Source organism: Armigeres subalbatus, chromosome 1, assembly GCF_024139115.2.
Source record: "Armigeres subalbatus isolate Guangzhou_Male chromosome 1, GZ_Asu_2, whole genome shotgun sequence".
Classification (NCBI taxonomy): Eukaryota; Metazoa; Arthropoda; class Insecta; order Diptera; family Culicidae; genus Armigeres; species Armigeres subalbatus.
The window spans coordinates 151,287,103-151,306,829 of record NC_085139.1 but is presented as its reverse complement, the minus strand read 5'-3'; the positions used below and the strand labels follow the sequence as shown (position 1 = coordinate 151,306,829).

The 19,727-nt window shown below is 37.9% G+C and overlaps 2 protein-coding genes across 12 annotated transcripts in view; one reads left to right on the top strand and one right to left on the bottom strand.

The window, feature by feature from the left end:
- Positions 1-19,727, top strand: part of LOC134205271 (227 kDa spindle- and centromere-associated protein-like) — a 261,767-nt gene that overhangs the window by 127,976 nt on the left and 114,064 nt on the right. For 2 of the 10 annotated variants that reach the window (XM_062680374.1, XM_062680372.1), the window contains one exon: positions 19,121-19,211. The exons of 7 other annotated variants lie outside the window; for them this stretch is intronic. In XM_062680374.1, coding sequence (XP_062536358.1) covers positions 19,121-19,138 — 18 coding nt within the window. In that variant the 3' untranslated portion in view covers positions 19,139-19,211. Of the gene's footprint in view, positions 1-19,120; positions 19,544-19,727 lie in introns of those variants that run through there. One more of the 10 variants, XR_009978109.1, reaches the window with a different exon arrangement.
- LOC134205275 (tetraspanin-2) lies at positions 175-14,965 on the bottom strand. Of its 2 annotated transcripts, none has more exons than XM_062680377.1 (5): positions 14,749-14,965; positions 7,723-7,917; positions 7,217-7,390; positions 2,260-2,478; positions 175-2,193 (listed from the first exon to the last, which is right to left on the bottom strand). In XM_062680377.1, the coding sequence occupies exons 1-5, from the start codon at positions 14,812-14,814 to the stop codon at positions 2,041-2,043; spliced, it is 807 nt and encodes a 268-aa protein (XP_062536361.1). In that variant the 5' UTR covers positions 14,815-14,965; the 3' UTR covers positions 175-2,040. The 2 variants fall into 2 exon arrangements, with proteins under 2 accessions (XP_062536361.1, XP_062536363.1); XM_062680379.1 differs by lacking the exon at positions 14,749-14,965 and adding an exon at positions 14,553-14,673.

The following is a 19,727-nucleotide window of genomic DNA, read 5'->3' as shown; positions in this document are numbered from 1 at the left end:
ACTACGGCTCTTGCAAACGGTTTTCGGTTTTCGTGCACACACACACACACACACACGCGCGCGCACGCGCACACACTTTTTACGCAAAGTTATGGTAATTTGAACTTTGACAAACCGTTCAGTCTAACCCCTGTGCTTAGATGGAAGTGATATTTCATTAATTAAAATTACAAATTCTTTTTGGAGGAATACTTCTTGTTAGTTAAAAATGGTAATAAATTAAATGTAAATAGTTTATACTTTGTGCCTTTCTTGTAAAACTTATTTTTCAGTATTGTTCCTACAGGTCCTTCTGTTTGTTTAATTACATTAGAAAAGCTTCTCGTTTCAATGAACATTCAATTTTGAGATTCTGAATTTCATATATCGGGAAATGCGTTCTTGAACACCTTGTTGTAATGGCAATTTATGCACTCAGGGAAATTTTTAAACTCTTATTTTTAAAAAGCGAATAATCAGAATCAAGCAATGGTTCTCAGTATGTTTAGTAATTCTTTATGCAGTCTCTAGGAAAAGCATTGGAAATTATGAGACTCACGTTATGTATAACATTTATGAATACTGTATATGAAGCTGAGCATTGGCGAATTTATTTTAAGACATTATGAGCAGAATTCATATAATTATAATACTTTAACGCAAAATTGTCTTTACTGATTTATCTTAATTACCTTTTTTTATCGTTGTATATATATATGATTGACGCTGAAAAATATTTTTATCTTCTTACAGCTAAGATAACTACAATTAATCCTTTATAGTATATGACCGCCTAGATTGGCACAATTATTTTGGCTTTGCAGTATCCTATGTGCTAATTACATGCATTGTAACGGTAATGTGCATCCTGTTGAATTTGACTATGGAAGAATATCAATTCAATACATAGCTAGAACGAATGCGAACGTGATCATTTATATATTCTTCGAATATATACGAGTATTCCCAAGCAATACCTAAATAACTTTATTGCAACATACAATGTACTGTGAATCGCGTATTTTTGTGACACTTGCACACATTTGCCCATGCTTTAGGTACAAGCAAGCTTTTTATTCGTGTTTATGCACAGCGTAGCGACCGAAGTAATATTCAATGAAAATACGTGTTCTGAAGTCTATTGTTCAAAGGTCGAACATGTCAGTGCCTCCATTCATAGTTTTGCAGCAATTTGATTTTAGAATCGAATTTATTTAATTTCATTCATGCACGAAAGTATTTTGTATGATATTATAAGCGCTGCTTCAATTACAACTAAACGCTATCATGCGTTGGCATGTGATTGTAATTTTTATCTTGCATCTACTTTTTTTTATTTTCATGACTAAAGAATGATTTGTGAACCACAAATTTTGCTGTTAATTTTTGCCTTTCTGGTAAAAGTTTTTTGTTCATTTTGGATTGCTGGATTTAATTTGATCAGTAATTAGATTTGTATTGGGTACTCAAAATTATATAGCTATTAAATAACAAAATAACAGAAAACTTCATAAATTTCAAATTAATTCCAATTGTTTTTTTTTTTCATTTATCAATTACCATATTGGGGACAATGGGGATAAAAATATATAACTGCTGAAACACACACATTATTTCCAGTACTTAGAAATTAAAAGCAAGGCCTTGTAATATAATCTCTATAACTATGAACAAGTGTTGATTTTTTTTCATTGTGGAAAGGCTAACAAACGTTCTATTTCGATAATTTCGACCCATAAATTATTGTTTTTTGTGCTTAACATCAATTAAGTCGGACAGATTTTATTTTAACCCTAAAGTAGAATACACATAATTCGTATCGAAACAGCATGAAAGTTGTTAACAAATGATTTTGCCTGATCCTGATTCAACCGTTGAAAAGACCATAAGTTTCTTTGTGTAATGTTTGTCAGTTTGTTTTTTTTTCGAAAATTGTACGGTATTTATAAAATCATTGGAATATCTTTTCAAATATTACGCACTTGTACGTTACTGTCATGGTTGTGCAAAAAACTATGCGTTATATAATTTTGTTTCTTTGCCTTATGTTATGCATCTGATTTAATTTTTGTAATTGTTGTTTCGTCGAATAGCGCAACATAAGAATAAAGCGAATATCAACGCTAACACTTCTACTCCAATGACACCAGCGCCGATAATATACACCAGTTTTATATTCTTTTTTATTTCGTTGACTAGTTTTTCCATACAACCCTGGAACATGTACCATTAGAATGTATCATTTAAGAATAGCAATGGAATGAATAATGAAATACTTACATCGTTGTAAATATCTGCTCTGATAATTGATGTGATTAAACCTGTGTTGCGTGCATCATTGCATTGTGCTGCAGACAATCCTTCCACGCAGCATGATTCCGGAACTTTATATGCGACGTTCAGTTTTGATATAGCGATATTGATTATTGAAGATCTGTCAGCATTGTTGTACACGCTGCTCTGCCAATCGTTAGGGCCCTCTGCTCCACAGCAATGGAACTACGATGATATCGATAAACATACATCAAGATTAATTATTGTGGATTTAGTCGAATGTAGATTGATTTGATTTGGAAGCGGAATAGATTTTCAAAAATTCACATCAAATTCAGGAGGAACGATTGGAAATGTTGAATTTTTACCGGTCTTATTTATTAAACATTAATGCACTTACTAACGAAGTTAGGTATTACGGGAAAAAATCCCATTATTATAGAATACAGGAATATTAATGTTCATGATGAAAGTGAAAATAATTTAAATATGAAATAAGGATCTGATATCAGTCTTACAGTGCTTGAAAAAGCATGCGCATCAATGAAAATATTCTCATTGCATGGGAATGTAAGGTTTATCGTTCAATAACAATGCAGATACTTTTTTAAGGCGGGTGTCTTCTTAATCAACAAGTATTTTTACCCGTCACCTGTCATGGTCGGTTAACTCGCCCTCTGAGCCTTGAAGATGAGCTCCCAGATGAATCATACCGCCGGGTATTCTACGTAAAGCAAAGCTGTATTACTTTGGTTGATCCGTGGCTATACTACAGGGTGTTCAATAAGTTCGAATACACTTTCAAAAAATGTTTAAAAATTGAAAATAAATTATTTCTTTTCCCGGTTGCATTTCACTGAAAGTATTGTTCATAAGGAACGTTTCAAACATTTCTTTTGGAATGAACTCTATTTTGTACTTCTTCACGAGCTTCAAACATTTATAAAACCAATCGCAAGCGGCACGCACGGTCTGAATGGGCATTTTGTTCCAGATTTTAAGAATAACGTCTTGAATTGTCCAAGTTACTGACCTTGTATTCGTACAGCTTTAACATAATAAAGGACCGCACGAAAAGTTAAGAGGGTTCAAATCCGGGAAACTGTGAGGTCGCAAAGTTTTGTCCAAAAAGTCGATGAAATTGTCCCCATATTAGGCTAAAATATCAATTTTCGTGTATAAAGGGTTATCGTCCTATTGGAATACGTAGGGCTCATCTCCATCTAAGCACCGGAGCCACAGGGGGCATCAATCGTCCCCAAAACCTCAGTTTTGTAGTACGCCGCAATGATTTTGAAATTCAAAAATGGCTATTTATAATGCCCAATCCATTTTCAACGCACGTATTAAACAAACAACAAGTGACAGATTGTCAACACCACACACATCCTATAGCGTATAAATACTGCTAACACTGACACCAATAATAATACAGAATATGTACATTGGGCTTACAAACACAATGATCAAACATTTGTATTCGAACTTATTGAACACCCTGTAAAAGCACAATAAAAGGCTGGGAAAGTGCCCTGGGCTTTGGTTTATAATTATACATAAATATTGATAAATTCTAGGAGAATTGTAATCCGTGCTGGTAGAAGTTTACGAAATGGGGGTTGTAATCTATTTGAACACACACGAAGAAAGTGGTATATAGATTGTGGGAATTGAATTGTAAGTTCGTATACCGTGACCTGCCCTAATTCCGCGCATTGCCTAATGCCGTGGTTTTCATAAAAAATCAGAATCTGGCTATCATGGACATCACATTATTTGGTGAAATGTTCAAACATAAGATTTTTGATGAAAACCACGGTATTAGGCGATGCGCGGAATTAGGGCAGATCACGGTACTCTCATTCGGTTTCCTCGATGATCAACAGGGTGCATGCTGGTTAGGGACCACCTCCAACAGCAAACAAGGGAGGCAGGACTACATCCCCAACACGCTAAACCGTTTCCATTGCCGCCAAGCCCATCGTCCCTTCGGTACAACCAGCAAGTAGTGCTTCAAGGGGGACCAGTGCACAACGCACCCTCGAGGTTAGCTGCGTGTCCCTGCAGCACCGAACTTCGTGACTCGCTTTTTTAGGAGAACACCATGGTATCGTGCCAGCGCATTGCCGGCTTTCCAGGTGGCCTTACCACGCCCTATGTCCAGGTGGGAAGGGTCGACTTCGCGCCTGCTTCCCTCTGCATTTCTGGTATTAAAAATAAGGCCGCGTGCACCCCAAATTGACATTTCTTCGATAGGGCCTATTCGCCAACACACAGAGGGACTTACCGACGCGGTGCCTACGCCTGCCCCAGCCTTGACGAGGACCCCTTTCCGTCCTCAGGCTCAGAACCCGCCGGTTGACCGACGATACCATATTCTTCGCGCTGCCACTTGTTTGATAAAAGGATCGAGTTCGACCACAGGGCACCGGTATGACCCATGAAGCCGATTCCGAACCCTTGGACCACCACTTATTTGTGCCTGAACTAGCCATTCCTCGAGTCCACGCGCCACCTTCTGTGTAGTTCCGAGACGATTTGGACGGATAGCCGATAAAACGGCGTTCCAGCCAACTTCATCTTTACACATCCCCCGGACTAGGTTGTCCGGGGTAGTATCCAGACCACATGTGGTAAATATGTGGTCATGCATTGTGCGAAAACGTGGGTGCACGAACAACACGTATTCCGCCGTTTCCTCTAAATTTTCCCACACCGGACACTCGGGCGAGTTAATACGCAGGGCCGTGCCCCAAGCTGGCCCTCCATACCTCAGTATGGAAAGAGCGACACTAGCCAGAAGCTTGCGCTTGCTGACTCAAACCGCAGAGCTATTGGACATCATCCGGGATAATGCCACTATAGCTGTGGAGGCACGCTTGCAGGCGTAAATGACGTGGCTACCAAAGGTGAGCTTATCGTCGATCATTACCCCCAAGAGTTTGATGAAGCGTTCAGAAGTGACCACGCAGTTGTCGCCCTTATCACCGCTTGCTGCTCTGAATTTCGGTTGTTAACAACAACCACCTCAGTCTTGTGGTGAGCTAGTTCTAACTACCTGGAAATCATCCATTCCTCCACAGATGCGATCGAGTGGGCTGCAATCAACTCCACCTCTTCAGTGGATTCGCCGTAGACCTCCAGCGTTATCGTCAGCGTAGCCGATGATTACCACGCCCACCGGGAACTACAATGGGTTATTTTGCAGCACGCCTCAACGCCGGGCACTTCGAACCCCCCAAGAAATGCTTGCTGTTCATAGCTTTGCTGGAACAAATCAAACACTTGGGAGGGTTCGTGCAGCATTGTGCCTTATGTCCCTCCAATCCGCATTTATATTTTTTTGATGCGCAAATCACAGCATTGCGAGAAAAGAGATAATTTACTTCTAATTTATCAAATATGACTAAAATTAGTTGCATATAAGTAACAGAAACTTTTGTACAATATGTGTGCTGCTCGGGTCGCTGCTGTTCCCTTATGCTACGTTTTGACAGGGCAAGTGAATTGAACAACTCAGTTGAATTCAATTGACTTGCCAAAAGTTGAACATGTTCAACTTTCTTTTCGTTCAAGTGAATTGAATTAAGGTGTTCACACGTTCAGTTCGCGTTCGATTCAAGCGACTTGCTTAATTCACTTGCCTTGTCAAAACGTAGCATTATGCTACGTTTTGACAAGGCAAGTGAATTGAGGAAGTGGCTTGTATCGTACGCGAATGGAACGTGTAAACACCTTAATTCAATTCACTTGAAAGAAAAAAAGTTGAACATGTTCAACTTTCTTTTCGTTCAAGTGAATTGAATTAAGATGTTTACACGTTCTGTTCGCGTTAGATTCAAGCGACTTGCTCAATTCACTTGCCTTGTCTAAACGTAGCATTATCCCCTACATGCTTCGATTTGACAGGCCAAGTGAATTGAACAACTCAGTTGAATTCAATTGACTTGCCAAAAGTTGAACTTGTTCAACTTTCTTTTACTTCAAGTGAGTTGAATGACGGTGTTTAGACGTTCAATTCGCGCTCAATTCGAGCGACTTGTTCAATTCACTTGCCTTGTCTAAACTTAGCATAATGTACGTTTTGACAGGGCAAGTGAATTGAGCAACTTGGTTGAATTCAATGAATTATTTGCAGTGGCTGATTTTCTACTCGCCGCTGTCACATCCAGGCGCTATAGTATATGCGCAAAATAGCCAGCAAGAGTTAACCGCCAGAAATTTGTATGGCGAAAGTCATCTAACACGGGTTTTCTCAAAATAAGAAACTTTTCATGAAAAACTATTTGGTACCGATTATGTAGGAAGGTGTCCGCCACCATGCCTACCAAATATTGTTTTGATGAAAGTGCTTAATTTTGAGAAATCGAATCTTAGATGCCTTTCGCCATACTGATTTCAGAAAGTTAACTCCTAGTGTGCCGCTGTAAGCACGCTCAAAGCTGACGATTCATTGACTTCTCAAACGTTGAACATGTTCAACTTTTTTTTTTCAAGTGAATTGAATTAGGGTGTTTACACGTTCAATTCGCGTTCGATTCAAGTGAATTGAACAAGTCGCTCAAATTGAGCGCGAATTGAACGTCTAAGCCTGCCTGTTGTTTACAGACGATTACATTCTAGTTTTGATGTAATTCTATCATTCTTTGGATTACTGATCGATTATTACCTAAACTTATCGATAATTACCAATATTTGAATGCGGAATTTACGAAATGTCTTCAACATCGTGAAATATGCAGATTTAATTTGGATCAAAAATAAATCTAAGTCTAAAACGTAAACAACAGGACCAGTACCTGTCAAAATAGTGAGGTTAGGTTTGCCGCGCGCAATGACCTATTGCCAGCAAAGATGTTTTGGCCAGTAACGACAGCGGCAATCTTTTGTGTCTTTTGTGGAATCCATCAACTCCTACCATTTATCTGTTATACAAGAAAAAAAAACACAAACGTATACTTACATATTTTTGGATAGAATCCATGGTTGTTGTTCTTGTAGCCACAACAGAATATTCATCTTGCACGGCTTCTTTGACAGCAGAACGAACATAAGAGTCTAACTTAGCAGAGTTATGGTAGGCCCAAGCTCCGGCTGCTATCTCCGCAACAAGTACTATTAGAAGGCAACTGAAAAACTGCACAAAAAATCGTATATTAGGCAACATGAAAATATGTTAAGTATTTATTAGCAACACTAGAACTGTTGAAATGGGAACGTGATCTTTATACAAAATACTGACATCACTTGCAATGGTAATAAAAATAAAAAAAATAGTAAAATAAAATCAGTTGAAAACCGGATGGAGGACTAGCAAAGTTATATTTTTCTCGCAATCGGTACGTTGAACCTCCCCTATAAAGTCTATAGTTAGGCCCTTATTGGATTAGCGCATTACATACTAGGAAAGTTGGGTTTAGTGAACGCATCGTATGAGAAGTGTGAAACAAAACCATCTTAATTACTTACCGAAAACAGCATGCATTGAGATTCTTTGAAGGCTCCACAACATCCCAAAAATGCAACAGATAACATGAGTCCGCCAACTACTAGTAGTATGTATAACCCAATGAAATAGTTATTTTCGTTCTGAGTCATCGAAATCAAAAACGTAGGGTCGGTTAACATCCATATTGCCAGTAAAACAATTCCGAATCCGATAAGCTAGAAAACAAAATACCATAGAATAGATTAAACATCGGAGTTTACACCATTTCACAATCATTTACATTAGAAAAATGTCTGTAGATTAAAAACTAGTATAATATCACTACAAAATAATAAAAAAAAACCCTGTTAACAATAACAATTTTGCAATGCAGAGTAACATTCCAGCTTAATAATTCTACACTCACAAAAAACTCCGCATTATATTCATGAGTTCATACATTGATTTTTACAATGGGGGTAGCGAAATCAATTCCATATTTTCGACACATATATTCCATGCGCCCACATGCATTGCATGAGTATTCACACATACTATCCATGTGTGAATTTGTGTGCAATTAAGTATGTGCCGACGCATGATATGCATATTTCAAAGTACATGAATTTTTGCCATAAAGTGTGTCGATTTTTCTGAGTGTACCAATTTCAGAAATAGGATTGTTTGTAAAAATATATTTCACATTCTTTTTCTATTAGACTGCAACTATACGGTCGAATTTGAAAAAAAAAAGCATTGAAGCGTAAATCCGGCTAATAATTCTTTCAAAAACGGCTTCAAATTAGAATGTCCTTTTCTTGCTTGTCCTAATGGAACGTACACACGGTCAAGCAGTTTGACCAACATTGACTCCACCTCCCGTTTATTCAAACATACATGAAGTTTTCCCAACAGTGGCACGAACAATCAATTTATTCGACCAACAATATCACACATGAACGACCGAAGCGCCAACTTGAGCACCAACCATCAAAAAATACATGAGAGTTTGTGCAACTTCACTACAAATGCTCAAACATGTTCGGCGAACCTTGACTCCACCCCCGACAACTCAAACCAAAATCAAACCGTTTTATTTTTTTCCAACCGAGCCGCAGCCTGTCAAATGGTTGTTCGAACAACTCCACACGTTTAAACAAAGCAGCAACCGAAGCGTTTTCTTGGGGGCGGAGTCAATGTTTGTCAAACTGCTTGACTGGTGTGTACGTTGCATAAGACGAGTTATGTACTTTGAATATACTTATTTCGACCTTAACAGCAACCAATTTCAGTTTCTTTCACTTGACTCGATTTGAAATCTGTTCAGAATAGAAAAACAAAAAACGACGGAATACTCCAGAATATCAAAAAATGGTGTAGGGGGAGATCCCCCCCAGTGCCGGACATCTCCCAATACCGGGCACTTCTAAAAATGGCACTTGCAGGGATCGCTCCATCTCCTTATGTAATACAAAAGAAAGCTATTGAAAAGTCCTTTACCTGAATGGAATATCAGATCCTCATGTTTTAAACTTTGCACAAAATTTGAAATTGAGCAAAAATGTCAAAAATTTTCATATTCCGCCTTATTTCAGAAGGCAATATTGAATCAGCAATATTAAAATCAATGGAATGCGTTCTGATTATGTCGAGATGGCCAATATTAGCCATGTTTCAAATAGCAATCATGATTTCAAGACAAAATTTTCAAAACGACTTATCTGCTTTTGTAAACAAAGATTCAAAGGACGATTTGACGAATCTGATAGTTCTCTCACGCAAACCAACACCATCAACAGGTAGCGGCATCCTTCCCCTACCTATTGATGGTGTTGGTTTGCGTGGGTGAGCTATCAGATTCGTCAAATCGTCGTTTTAATCTTTGTATACAAAAGCAGATAAGTCGTTTTGTAATTTTTTGATTTATTTTTAATTTGTTAGATACAGGGAATCAATATTCGAGCAACGGCTAAGAATATACGCTTTGTCGTAAACAGAGTTTGTTACTGACAAACGCACCTCGCAACAGGCCTTTATCAGAACCCAAACACAATATGACAATAATTATTTGCCTTGCATGCTCTGATATTTCCGAGAATACGATGTTCTAGCGAATCTAGATAACTAGAATCATAGTTAGATTCTCGAATATTTCCGTAAAATCAGAAACTATGATAGAATAAAATCGAAATTTGCTGCTGAGATAATGAAAAAGGATGAAAAGATAGCAACAAAATTGTCTTCTTTTTTGATGCTGAAGTTTTATTAACACGAGTTAATATCTACAGCTTGAAGCAAGTGAAAAATATTACTATTCTAAATTATGTCTTTACTCATGTAATAGGATCTTGGACATATTTAAACATGATGCAATATTGTCCGGTACTCGGGGACACTTTTCTGAAACGTGGACATTTTCACCAAAATTCATCATCAAAATACTTCGTCCGAAAAGGTGTTCAAATGATCTAATATAGTTTGTATGAATCATTAATGATCATATTTTGTGTATATGGTGTACATGTAAACATAACTTGGATAATTAGAGAGATTTTCGTTAAATGGCTTATGTGTCCGGCACTGGGGGAGGTCTAGTTACTTATACTATTCGATAACAAATAATAGTGCTGTCCAATGAGCAGCTCGAAGTAGCTCGAAGTTGTTCCCGTCCTGCTCGTTCTTTTTTTTTTGTCAACAAATGGACATGAGCAGGACAGGGAGAAACTTCGAGCTGCTTCAAGGTCTCATTGGACAGCATTAATCTGGGCGGCTAGTGAGTCGGGAAATGTGGGAAATATACGAAATTTGAAAGACTATGCGGAATATGCGAAAAAACGGGAATTTCTTTAAATTATTTAATGAATAAAAAAAAGTCACTGAGTATTCATACTCCTAAATCATGTATAGTGTAAAACAATTAAGTTAAAAACCGGAATATGGGACTCTAGAAGTTAGATATTCTCGCAATCCGTACGTTGAACCTAACTTCGCTAGTGACGCGCCAGTCCAATGAATTATTGGCAGTGGCTGATTTTCTACCCACCGCTGTCACATCCAGGCGCTATAGTATATGCGCAAAATAGCCAGCATGAGTTAACCGCCAGAAATTTGTATGGCGAAAGACATCTCACGCAGGTTTTCTCAAATTTAGAAACTTTTCATACAAAAAACTATTTGGTACTTGTTATGTAGGAAGGTGTCCGCTACTACGCCTACCAAATATTTTTTCGATGAAGGTGCTTGATTTTGAGAAATCGAGCCATAGATGCCTTTCGCCATACTGATTTCAGAAAGTTAACTCCTAGTGTGCCGCTGTAAGCACGCCCAAAGCAGGTGATTCATTAGGGCCAATTAGACTAGCGCACTACTAGCGAAGTTAGGTTAAACGTACGGAGTACGAATAAAATCCTACTTCAATAGTTCCCCATTCCGGTTTTCAACTTTACTAGTAATATTTCAACTGAATTCAAAAGTATTGAACTGACTTTTTTGTAACATCGGCACTATTTTTTCAATTACAATTGTATTGAAACCAGATTTTTTTATGTCGAGTCTACAGCTTTTTTCGGTAGTGATGATGGAAAGCAACATGCCACATACGCTTCGGAAGGTTTCTGAACCTATGGAAATCTCCGAGAAAAAGGTCATAGCATTTTGTTGCAGTTTATGGATTTCAAAAGAAGATGGTTGAATAATATTCTCTTGAACGCGGTTCGCGTTTAGCATGGGGACTTCAGATGACCGTAGTTGTGTATGGGCAATTACATTGTCGAAATTCAAATCAGCATAACTTTGCGTAGAATAATCCGATTTTGATAAAACCGGGAGCATCGGACGCGGATACTCATATAGTATTCTTTTCTGAAAACGCAGCTCGGTCATCGGGCACAGGACAAAATCGAAGGTTCAAGACTCCATCCAGTTTTGAAAAAAAATGACATTTTCGCTTGTTTGTAATAGTGATTTAATGAATCGACTGCTTTGAGCGTGCTTACAGCGGCACACTAGGAGTTAACTTCCTGAAATCAGTATGGCGAAAGGCATCTAAGGTTCGATTCCTCAAAATTAAGCACTTTAATCGAAAAAATATTTGGTAGGCGTAGTAGCGGACACCATCCCTCATAACCGATACCAAATAGTTTTCATGAAAAGTTCCTAATTTTCAGAAAACCAGCGTTAGATGTCTTTCGCCATACAAATTTCTGGCGGTTAACTCTTGCTGGCTATTTTGTGCATATACTATAGCGCCTGGATGTGGCTGCGGCGAGTAGAAAATCAGCCAATGCCAATAATTCATTGGTACGGAAAAGTGCAGCAGCAATAAATAAATTTTGTTTACAACTGGGATGGGTGGAAAGGGGTGTTTAAAAAAGCCCACTGATGCATAATGTTGCCAGATTTGACGATTTTTTTAATTATAATACATGTTCACGGTGTATCAAATATATGAGTATTTATAGTTTTAAAATTATTTATACACCACTTGGAAAGTAACAGAAACTTACATAACATGTTTAAATATGTTTTTCTGATTTATTTGTACAATAAATATATCTGGCAACGGTGAAGAGATGATTATTATCTTGGGTATGTACACCTTTGTTTGCGTGTTGGCTGGCGTATTCGTTGTATTGTACGGATTGAATGAAGTTTCATAGCATACATTTTAAAACTCGCTATTTCACTTATTGCGCTAGAGAATTTCAGTCTTCCGTATTTTATTAGATTCACAATACGGTTGACAAATTCGTATCCCACTTCGATTTTTTAAGGCAGTTTTCGATAGTTTTGGACGTGAAGTGAATTAATTGGTGTTCGGGATTCAAGAAAAGATGAGAAACTTAGTTAGTGAATATTGTTTAGGAGTAATAATCAAGAAAACACTGGGAAAATTAAGTGGGTGTGTATGTGTTTGATTCGAACGTTCGGAGTTAGTATACGTTCGATGAACATATAAATGTCGGCTTTGGAAAAAAGCAGTTTTCAGCGTTTTTTCAGCATTTCCCCAGTAATTGCTAGCTTATATAAGTGAAAAATTAATATGAAAATCCCATGAATATGTAATGATGGAGGTGAGTCGATAAATAGTCCCAAAATATTAAATTTATTTCAAAACAGTATTAGTATTAGTGCGAATTCGAAAAAAATCATCGCCATTATCGGATGATATGGGAAGGCACGTCGGTTGGTCGGTGGTTTGCAGCCCTGGGCTGGTTCACCTCAGCATAATATAGGGGAAGGTGGTCGGCTGTCAGCACCCCGACATAACTTATGACAGAAGACAGTTTCGAACTTTCTTACAAGTATCATGTTTAAGTAGTATCAGTTTTTGTGCCCAATACCGAACCAAACAGTCGCATCTGCTTCGTTTTACGAACAAGTAAAAACCCACCAAAAAGTTTTTTTTTTCTTGATAATTTGATTAGTGTTTTACAGTAGTGTAAATAACTCAAAAAGGTAATTTCATTGAGTATTTATAAAGTGAATGAATCCTAATTTGTGATACAATATTGAATGTCACCGAATGTCACGTGTTAAAAAGAATTTTTATTTTTCAAAACAGATGCTAAATTTAATGAATCGCCTGCTTTGAGCGTGCTTACAGCGGCACACTAGGAGTTAACTTTCTGAAATCAGTATGGCGAAAGGCATCTAAGGTTCGATTTCTCAAAATTAAGCACCTTCATCGAAAAAATATTTGGTAGGCGTAGTAGCGGACACCTTTCTACATAACCGGTACCAAATAGTTTTTCATGAAAAGTTCCTAATTTTGAGAAAACCCGCATTAGATGTCTTTCGCCATACAAATTTCTGGCGGATAACTCCTGCTGGCTATTTTACGCATATACTATAGCGCCTGGATGTGGTAGCGGCGAGTAGAAAATCAGCCACTGCCAATAATTCATTGTCGGCACCCAAATGTCGTCGGTTATCGGCACCCTTTTTTGTTATTGAAATATCATCAGAGACACGGCTTCTTATTAAATACAGGCAGCCAATCAAATGGCTGTATGTAGGTTTTTTTTACCTATCGAATGTGATCATATTAAACTATCTCCCATTGAGGAATCTCAATTTTAAAACCCAGATTGATCCACCCAGCGGTGTAGGTGCCTTCCTAAAAACTTGAATGAGAATTTGTCAGTTTTATTTTCGGAATTTTGGTCATCATTTTTGATCCCATCGTCTAATCTAGCACATTTTCAAAAGAAATAATACTGCCCTTAAATTCATAACAGTTCCATGTTTGCTAGATTTCCTATCTACATGGGACTATTATGAATTTATGGGCAGAATAGAACAAAATTCGTCGATTGCAACTTTTTCCATGCAAATCGGTTTAAGATGAAGTCCAAAAATTGAGTGAGTTATATTTTGCGCATACACACTATCACCTGGTATATAACACTAAGGGTGTCCGGGTCTTCTATCAAAAAATCGTCTTTGAAGTGAACATAAAGCCTTTTCGTTATACCTTGTGTACGAGAAAGGCAAAAAGATATAAGTACTCAAGAATAAATGAGAAACGGATCCAAAGGCCCATGTTAAGAGAGGTCATTGTGTAGAGTAGACATAATGCAAAGCAAAATTATTGTTGCAATATGGATATACTAATGATTTTTTAGACAAATCATGGGCAATCGTTTATCGTAATTAATTCTACAGAACGATGTTCTTCGTTTTTCTTTAAAATAGTTTTCCTAATAATGATGTCATTACAACAAAAGTATGTAAATATTTCAACTGCAATTTCACACTGCTAAGTCCACTAGCCAAAAGCTTAGTAATACATTTCTATTTCGCATACAGCTATAGGATCACTGAAAATGGCGTTTACTATTTGCTATCGTAGATAGAAATATTAAATTACCAATAATGAAATTAATTATGCAGGATATCCAACAAGGCATCAATACTGCGTTTCTGTTGCCATATTCTGTATCTTAACCACATCAAGGTCATGCAGAAGTTCTTGGGACAGTATTGCACTTTTTTCGCATAGGATGGGCGGACACTTGAACAGATTAGATTCCATTTGTCTTTTTTTGTGATAGTCGAACACTCACCCAAAATGCCAAGTTGACCAAAATCACCAAGTACTTAATAATACCACAACATCCGTTAAGACCCATTTTGGCGCCGAAATGCGTAGTTTTCAAGCAGTTTAATTCGAAACTGTTTATAGATTAGCTCGCAACAAAAAGCACTATATTTCAGGTTCTTGAAAGATACCGATGAAATAATGTAATGATTCGTTCGTATTGGTGTGTATCGAAAGTAAGAGTATGACGTTACTTCATCTCACACCGTCTTCGCCCTCTTTGGATTATGATTATGTTTCACGATTGCTTTTATGAGAAACACATACATCGTTGAGTGTTTACATATTTCCACATAGATATTTTACACAAGTATGAGTTTCATAGGACATTATGATTTTCTGAAAATAAATATATGTTTAATGCTGCTATCTGGTGTTCACTAGATTAAACTTGTTCTAATAATATAATAAGTTTTACGTTACACATTGGTGATTTATTGTTCATATATTTATTATAACTATACTGTACCGTTCATAAAAAAATCTACTCCTCCGCTTATTTTTAATCGCAACAGAAAATGAGCTATCGTGGGCATGGGCGTCAGAATAAGATAATAAAATTTGAAAAAAGTACACAGGAAATAGAAAAAGTAAATCTCTAAATCTAGCATAAGCCACATACACCTTATACTTACGTTCAATCGTTTTCATTGTGTGTTTGATTTTTAAATTTCAAGTAAAATGTTTCAAGACCGAGTTCTAAATTCAAATTTATTGTAACAAAAATGTTTTTGTAGGGTATTATAAGACTTCGAGCTAAATCACATCGACATCAGAGTATTTTATTATGAAACAGAATACCGTGAACCTTCGGTAAGGTATTTTTTCCAATTAGAAATGGTCCAAAAGCCATTTCTAGATCAATATTTGAAAAGTGCGTAGCAGCCAAAATTTATTCCTTCTGATTCTTCGTCCATATATAGCTATATATGTAGACGAAGAATCAGAAGGAATAACTTTTGGCTGTTACGCCCTTTACGGATAGACTATTATAACATTTTTTCAAGACGAGCGCAGGAAAACTATCTGTTCTACTTCCACAACTAGTCGAAGCTTTTACGGTAGTGCAAATGTCAGCAACTGTGTCTGCATCGTCGATTGGGTGATTTCCAATTAGAGCATTTAAGGGCGTTGCTAGGGGCTTCACTGATTTGCTGTAGTTCCAGGGACTCGTTGGTAAACACACTCGAAAGACCGTGTTCGGTTTATGTTGCTGAGCTGGCAGCAATTAATTTCGCTTTGGGGATAATTTCCGATCAGCCCGTAGACCATTATTTCATCTTCTCGGATAGTCTTAGTTCTATCGAGGCACTCCGGTCGATGAAACCTGTTAAGCACGCATCTTACTTTCTTACAACTGTAAGAGAGCAGATGCGTGATTTGGTCGAAAGATCATTTAAGATTACCTTTGTATGGGTCCCATCCCATTGCCTAATCTATGGCAATGAGAAGGCGGACTCGCTAGCAAAGGTGGGCGCACAGGAAGGTGAAGTTTATGATAGACAAATCTCGAACAACGAGTTTTTCCCATTAGTCCGTCAGAGTACTCTTCAAAATTGGCAAATGATTTGGTCACACAATGAACTTGGACGGTGGCTCTTTTCCATAGTTCCTAAAGTTTCTGCGCGAGCGTGGTTCAGAGGTGAGGACTTAAGCCGAGGCTTCATTCGCACGATGTCGAGACTTATGTCCAATCACTATTCACTAAACGCACACCTCTATAGAATAAACCTGGTTGATAGCAACCTATGTAGGTGTGGAGCCGGTTACGATGACATCGATCACGTAGTTTGGTATTGCTCGGTAAACGACGCCCTCAGAGAGCAACTATTGCATACCCTTGTGGTCCAAGGTAAACAACTTTACAGGGAAGTAAGAGGTGCTTTGGGGGATCGCGATGAGGCTTATATGCAGGTCATGTATGCCTTTCTTTGCTCGTCCGACATAAAAGTCTAATTCCCCTATCTTTTTTTCTTTCTCGTTTTTGTTTTGTCTTATTGTTCTGTGTAATACGAAGCTATGGCCATCCGGAAGATGCTCCTGACGAACCACAACTCGAGCCCGACGCTACGCCATACCGTTATTGACGTCAAATACCCGGATGAGCAGCTGAAATACCTCAAACCTAAATCCCAACCTAGTCCGTCCTGAAATTACGCAATCTAACCTTGAGTCGCCACGAGTATCTTGGTCTATACCCTTTCCCCTTACTAACTGTTGATGATAAGATGATATCGATTGTAAATATCATAAAGTCTCGGCTCCGTTAAGTGTTATACACGCCTGAGCCTGTCAAATAAACACAATAGATAAAAAAAAAAAAAACACACTCGAAACTGTTGAAATAAATTACAGATGTCTATCGTCGATGAACTTTCGATAATCGCTTTGGTCATGACACTGGGACGACTAGTTTAATTAAAAAAACTAGCAATGGGTAATGTTTTTAACATAACCACGAGTGGACGTAGGACTTGTATAAACGTAACGTATTTACATTTAATTTTTAACTTTTTGGATTTATGGAGTTTGATTATAGATATTGATATTTGAAACGACATTATTAGCTATTTGTTTATTCAAACATCTGGAAATAAAACTAATAATTTTATACATAATTAGAATTGCTTTGATTCTAACTATGTTATTAAATTATTTACTCAAGCAAATGTAGGGCACTTATAGATTTCTTATTGATGATAGTATTGAAAAATTCTTTTAATAAAATTTTCAGACTTGAGCAAAATGTGCTATATTAATGCAACTATCCCGTTTTCCAAACATAGAAATACAGCCTCAATTTCGTTGCATCTTTTTGCTAACATGCGTGCTTACTGCTGATAAAAAAAATCACAACGATAGGAAACAAGTAAATGAGCAGTAACCCTACTGAAACAGAGGAGGTACTGCTAATGCGTCAACGAAGAATTATTTGTTATGAAAACTCATATGTGAATATGTACGTTATGTGGAAGATATTGATTTGGAAAATGTATTGGAGGTAACCACTTTCCCTTCGATGGGACTCGAACCCATGACCCTACAGTACGCTAGACTGGTGCTTTAACCAGGGGGGTAATATGCGGTGCATCGCGTCTCCTCTGCATGTAGTATGAAGCAAATGTAAATAAACAATCCCACATTTTTTTCGTTAGTCAGCAGTAGTGTAGGTTAACTAATATCCTACAAGATTCCAGTTCGAAAAATGTTACACTTGCCAAGCGGGGTGGCCCAGGGTGGCCCGCCTTTCCCAAGCGGCGAGGCCCGGATAATACATCTTAGGTAGGCTTGATTTGTTCGTGGATGACAGGCTTACTCCCCCCCTGGCTTTAACCAACTAAGCTACGAAGGCCGCCAGACATTCTAAATATTCACGCTCCTCTAATGTGGACGTGTACAATAAACATGTGGAAGTATTGGCTTGATAAATGGATTGCGAGTGATTTGACTATGCGTCCAATTTGGGAATCTCGAGCTCGTTCAGTAGCCGCTAGGTTGCGAAGGCCGACGGAGGTCCTTCGTAGCTTAGTTGGTTAAAGCACCAGTCTAGCGTACTGTAGGGTCATGGGTTCGAGTCCCATCGAAGGGAAAGTGGCTACCTCCAATACATTTTCCAAATCAATATCTTCCACATAACGTACATATTCACATATGAGTTTTCATAACATTGTAAATTAACGGCCAAGTCGGGTGGTTTAATCCCCGGAAATAGGCACTTACCTTTGATTGACCTGAACTTGAGTTGCGTGCTCTTGCCTACGCAATGCGGTCGGGTCTGAGCTTGACGACCGACTGGTAAATAAGCTTACACAACCTCTCTTGATCAGTACCGTTGCTGATGAAGAATGTGTATAACCGCCAGACATTCTAAATACTCACGCTCCTCTAATGTGGACGTGTACAATACACATGTGGAAGTATTGGCTTGATAAATGGATTGCGAGTGATTTGACTATGCATCCAATTTGGGAATCTCGAGCTCGTTCAGTAGCCGTTAGGTTGCGAAGGCCGACGGAGGTCCTTCGTAGCTTAGTTGGTTGAAGCACCAGTCTAGCGTACTGTAGGGTCATGGGTTCGAGTCCCATCGAAGGGAAAGTGGTTACCTCCAATACATTTTCCAAATCACAATATCTTCCACATAACGTACATATTCACATATGAGTTTTCATAACATTGAAATAGGCAATTACCTTTGATTGAACTGAAGAATTATTTGTTTCGGCTCCAAACTCCGAGTCTAAGTCAAGTTTAATCATATAATTTCTCAGAAAACGAAAACCAAAGTATAAAATAATGTTTATTTAAATATTCTTCTGGTACTTAATTATTTTTTGTAGACTTCTTCAAAACATTGATATGTAATACGGTGACATTTTCTTATCTAAAATGGATATCAGCACTACAGGAGAGTAAACAGGAGAATGGTATCTGGCGGCGTCGCATGAACCACGAATTGTATCAGGTGTATAAAGGGCTGGATATTATTAAGCTTATACAACACGGCAGACTACGGTGGGCTGGTCACGTTGTTCGTATGCCGGAAGAACGTCAAGCGAAGATAATATTTAGTAGAGAACCCGGAAGAGGCCGCAGGCTTCGTGGAAGGCCGCGTACATGATGGCTTTTTGCAGTTGAAGAGGACCTGAGGGCGCTCAATGTTCAGGGCGACTGGAAGCGATTGGCCCAGAATCGAGTCCAGTGGAGAATGATACTCCATTCGGCGTAGGTTCATCGAAGAGTTGTAGCCCATCAAGTATCAAGTAAGTATCAGCACTATATTGTGCATCTTTAATTGCTAATACCTTCTGCGAATGAATGAAAGTAATTATATTTAATTAAATTTTTATTTTCTGCAAATTAAACTTTATTGAATCTAGCCTTTGCTGCCACATAATTTAATTAATATTATAGCAGTCATTACCATTGATAACGCGAAGTCGATAA

Excerpts from the sequence above, each read along its gene's own strand:
- LOC134205275 (XM_062680377.1), bottom strand. The coding sequence starts at position 14,814 with ATGGGTCTTAACGGATGTTGTGGTATTATTAAGTACTTGGTGATTTTG. Across the intron at positions 7,918-14,748 it reads TGGTCAACTTGGCATTTTGG|CTTATCGGATTCGGAATTGT; the intron begins GTGAGTGTTCGA and ends TTTGTTTTCTAG. Across the intron at positions 2,479-7,216 it reads TGGATTCTATCCAAAAATAT|TTCCATTGCTGTGGAGCAGA; the intron begins GTAAGTATACGT and ends ATATCATCGTAG.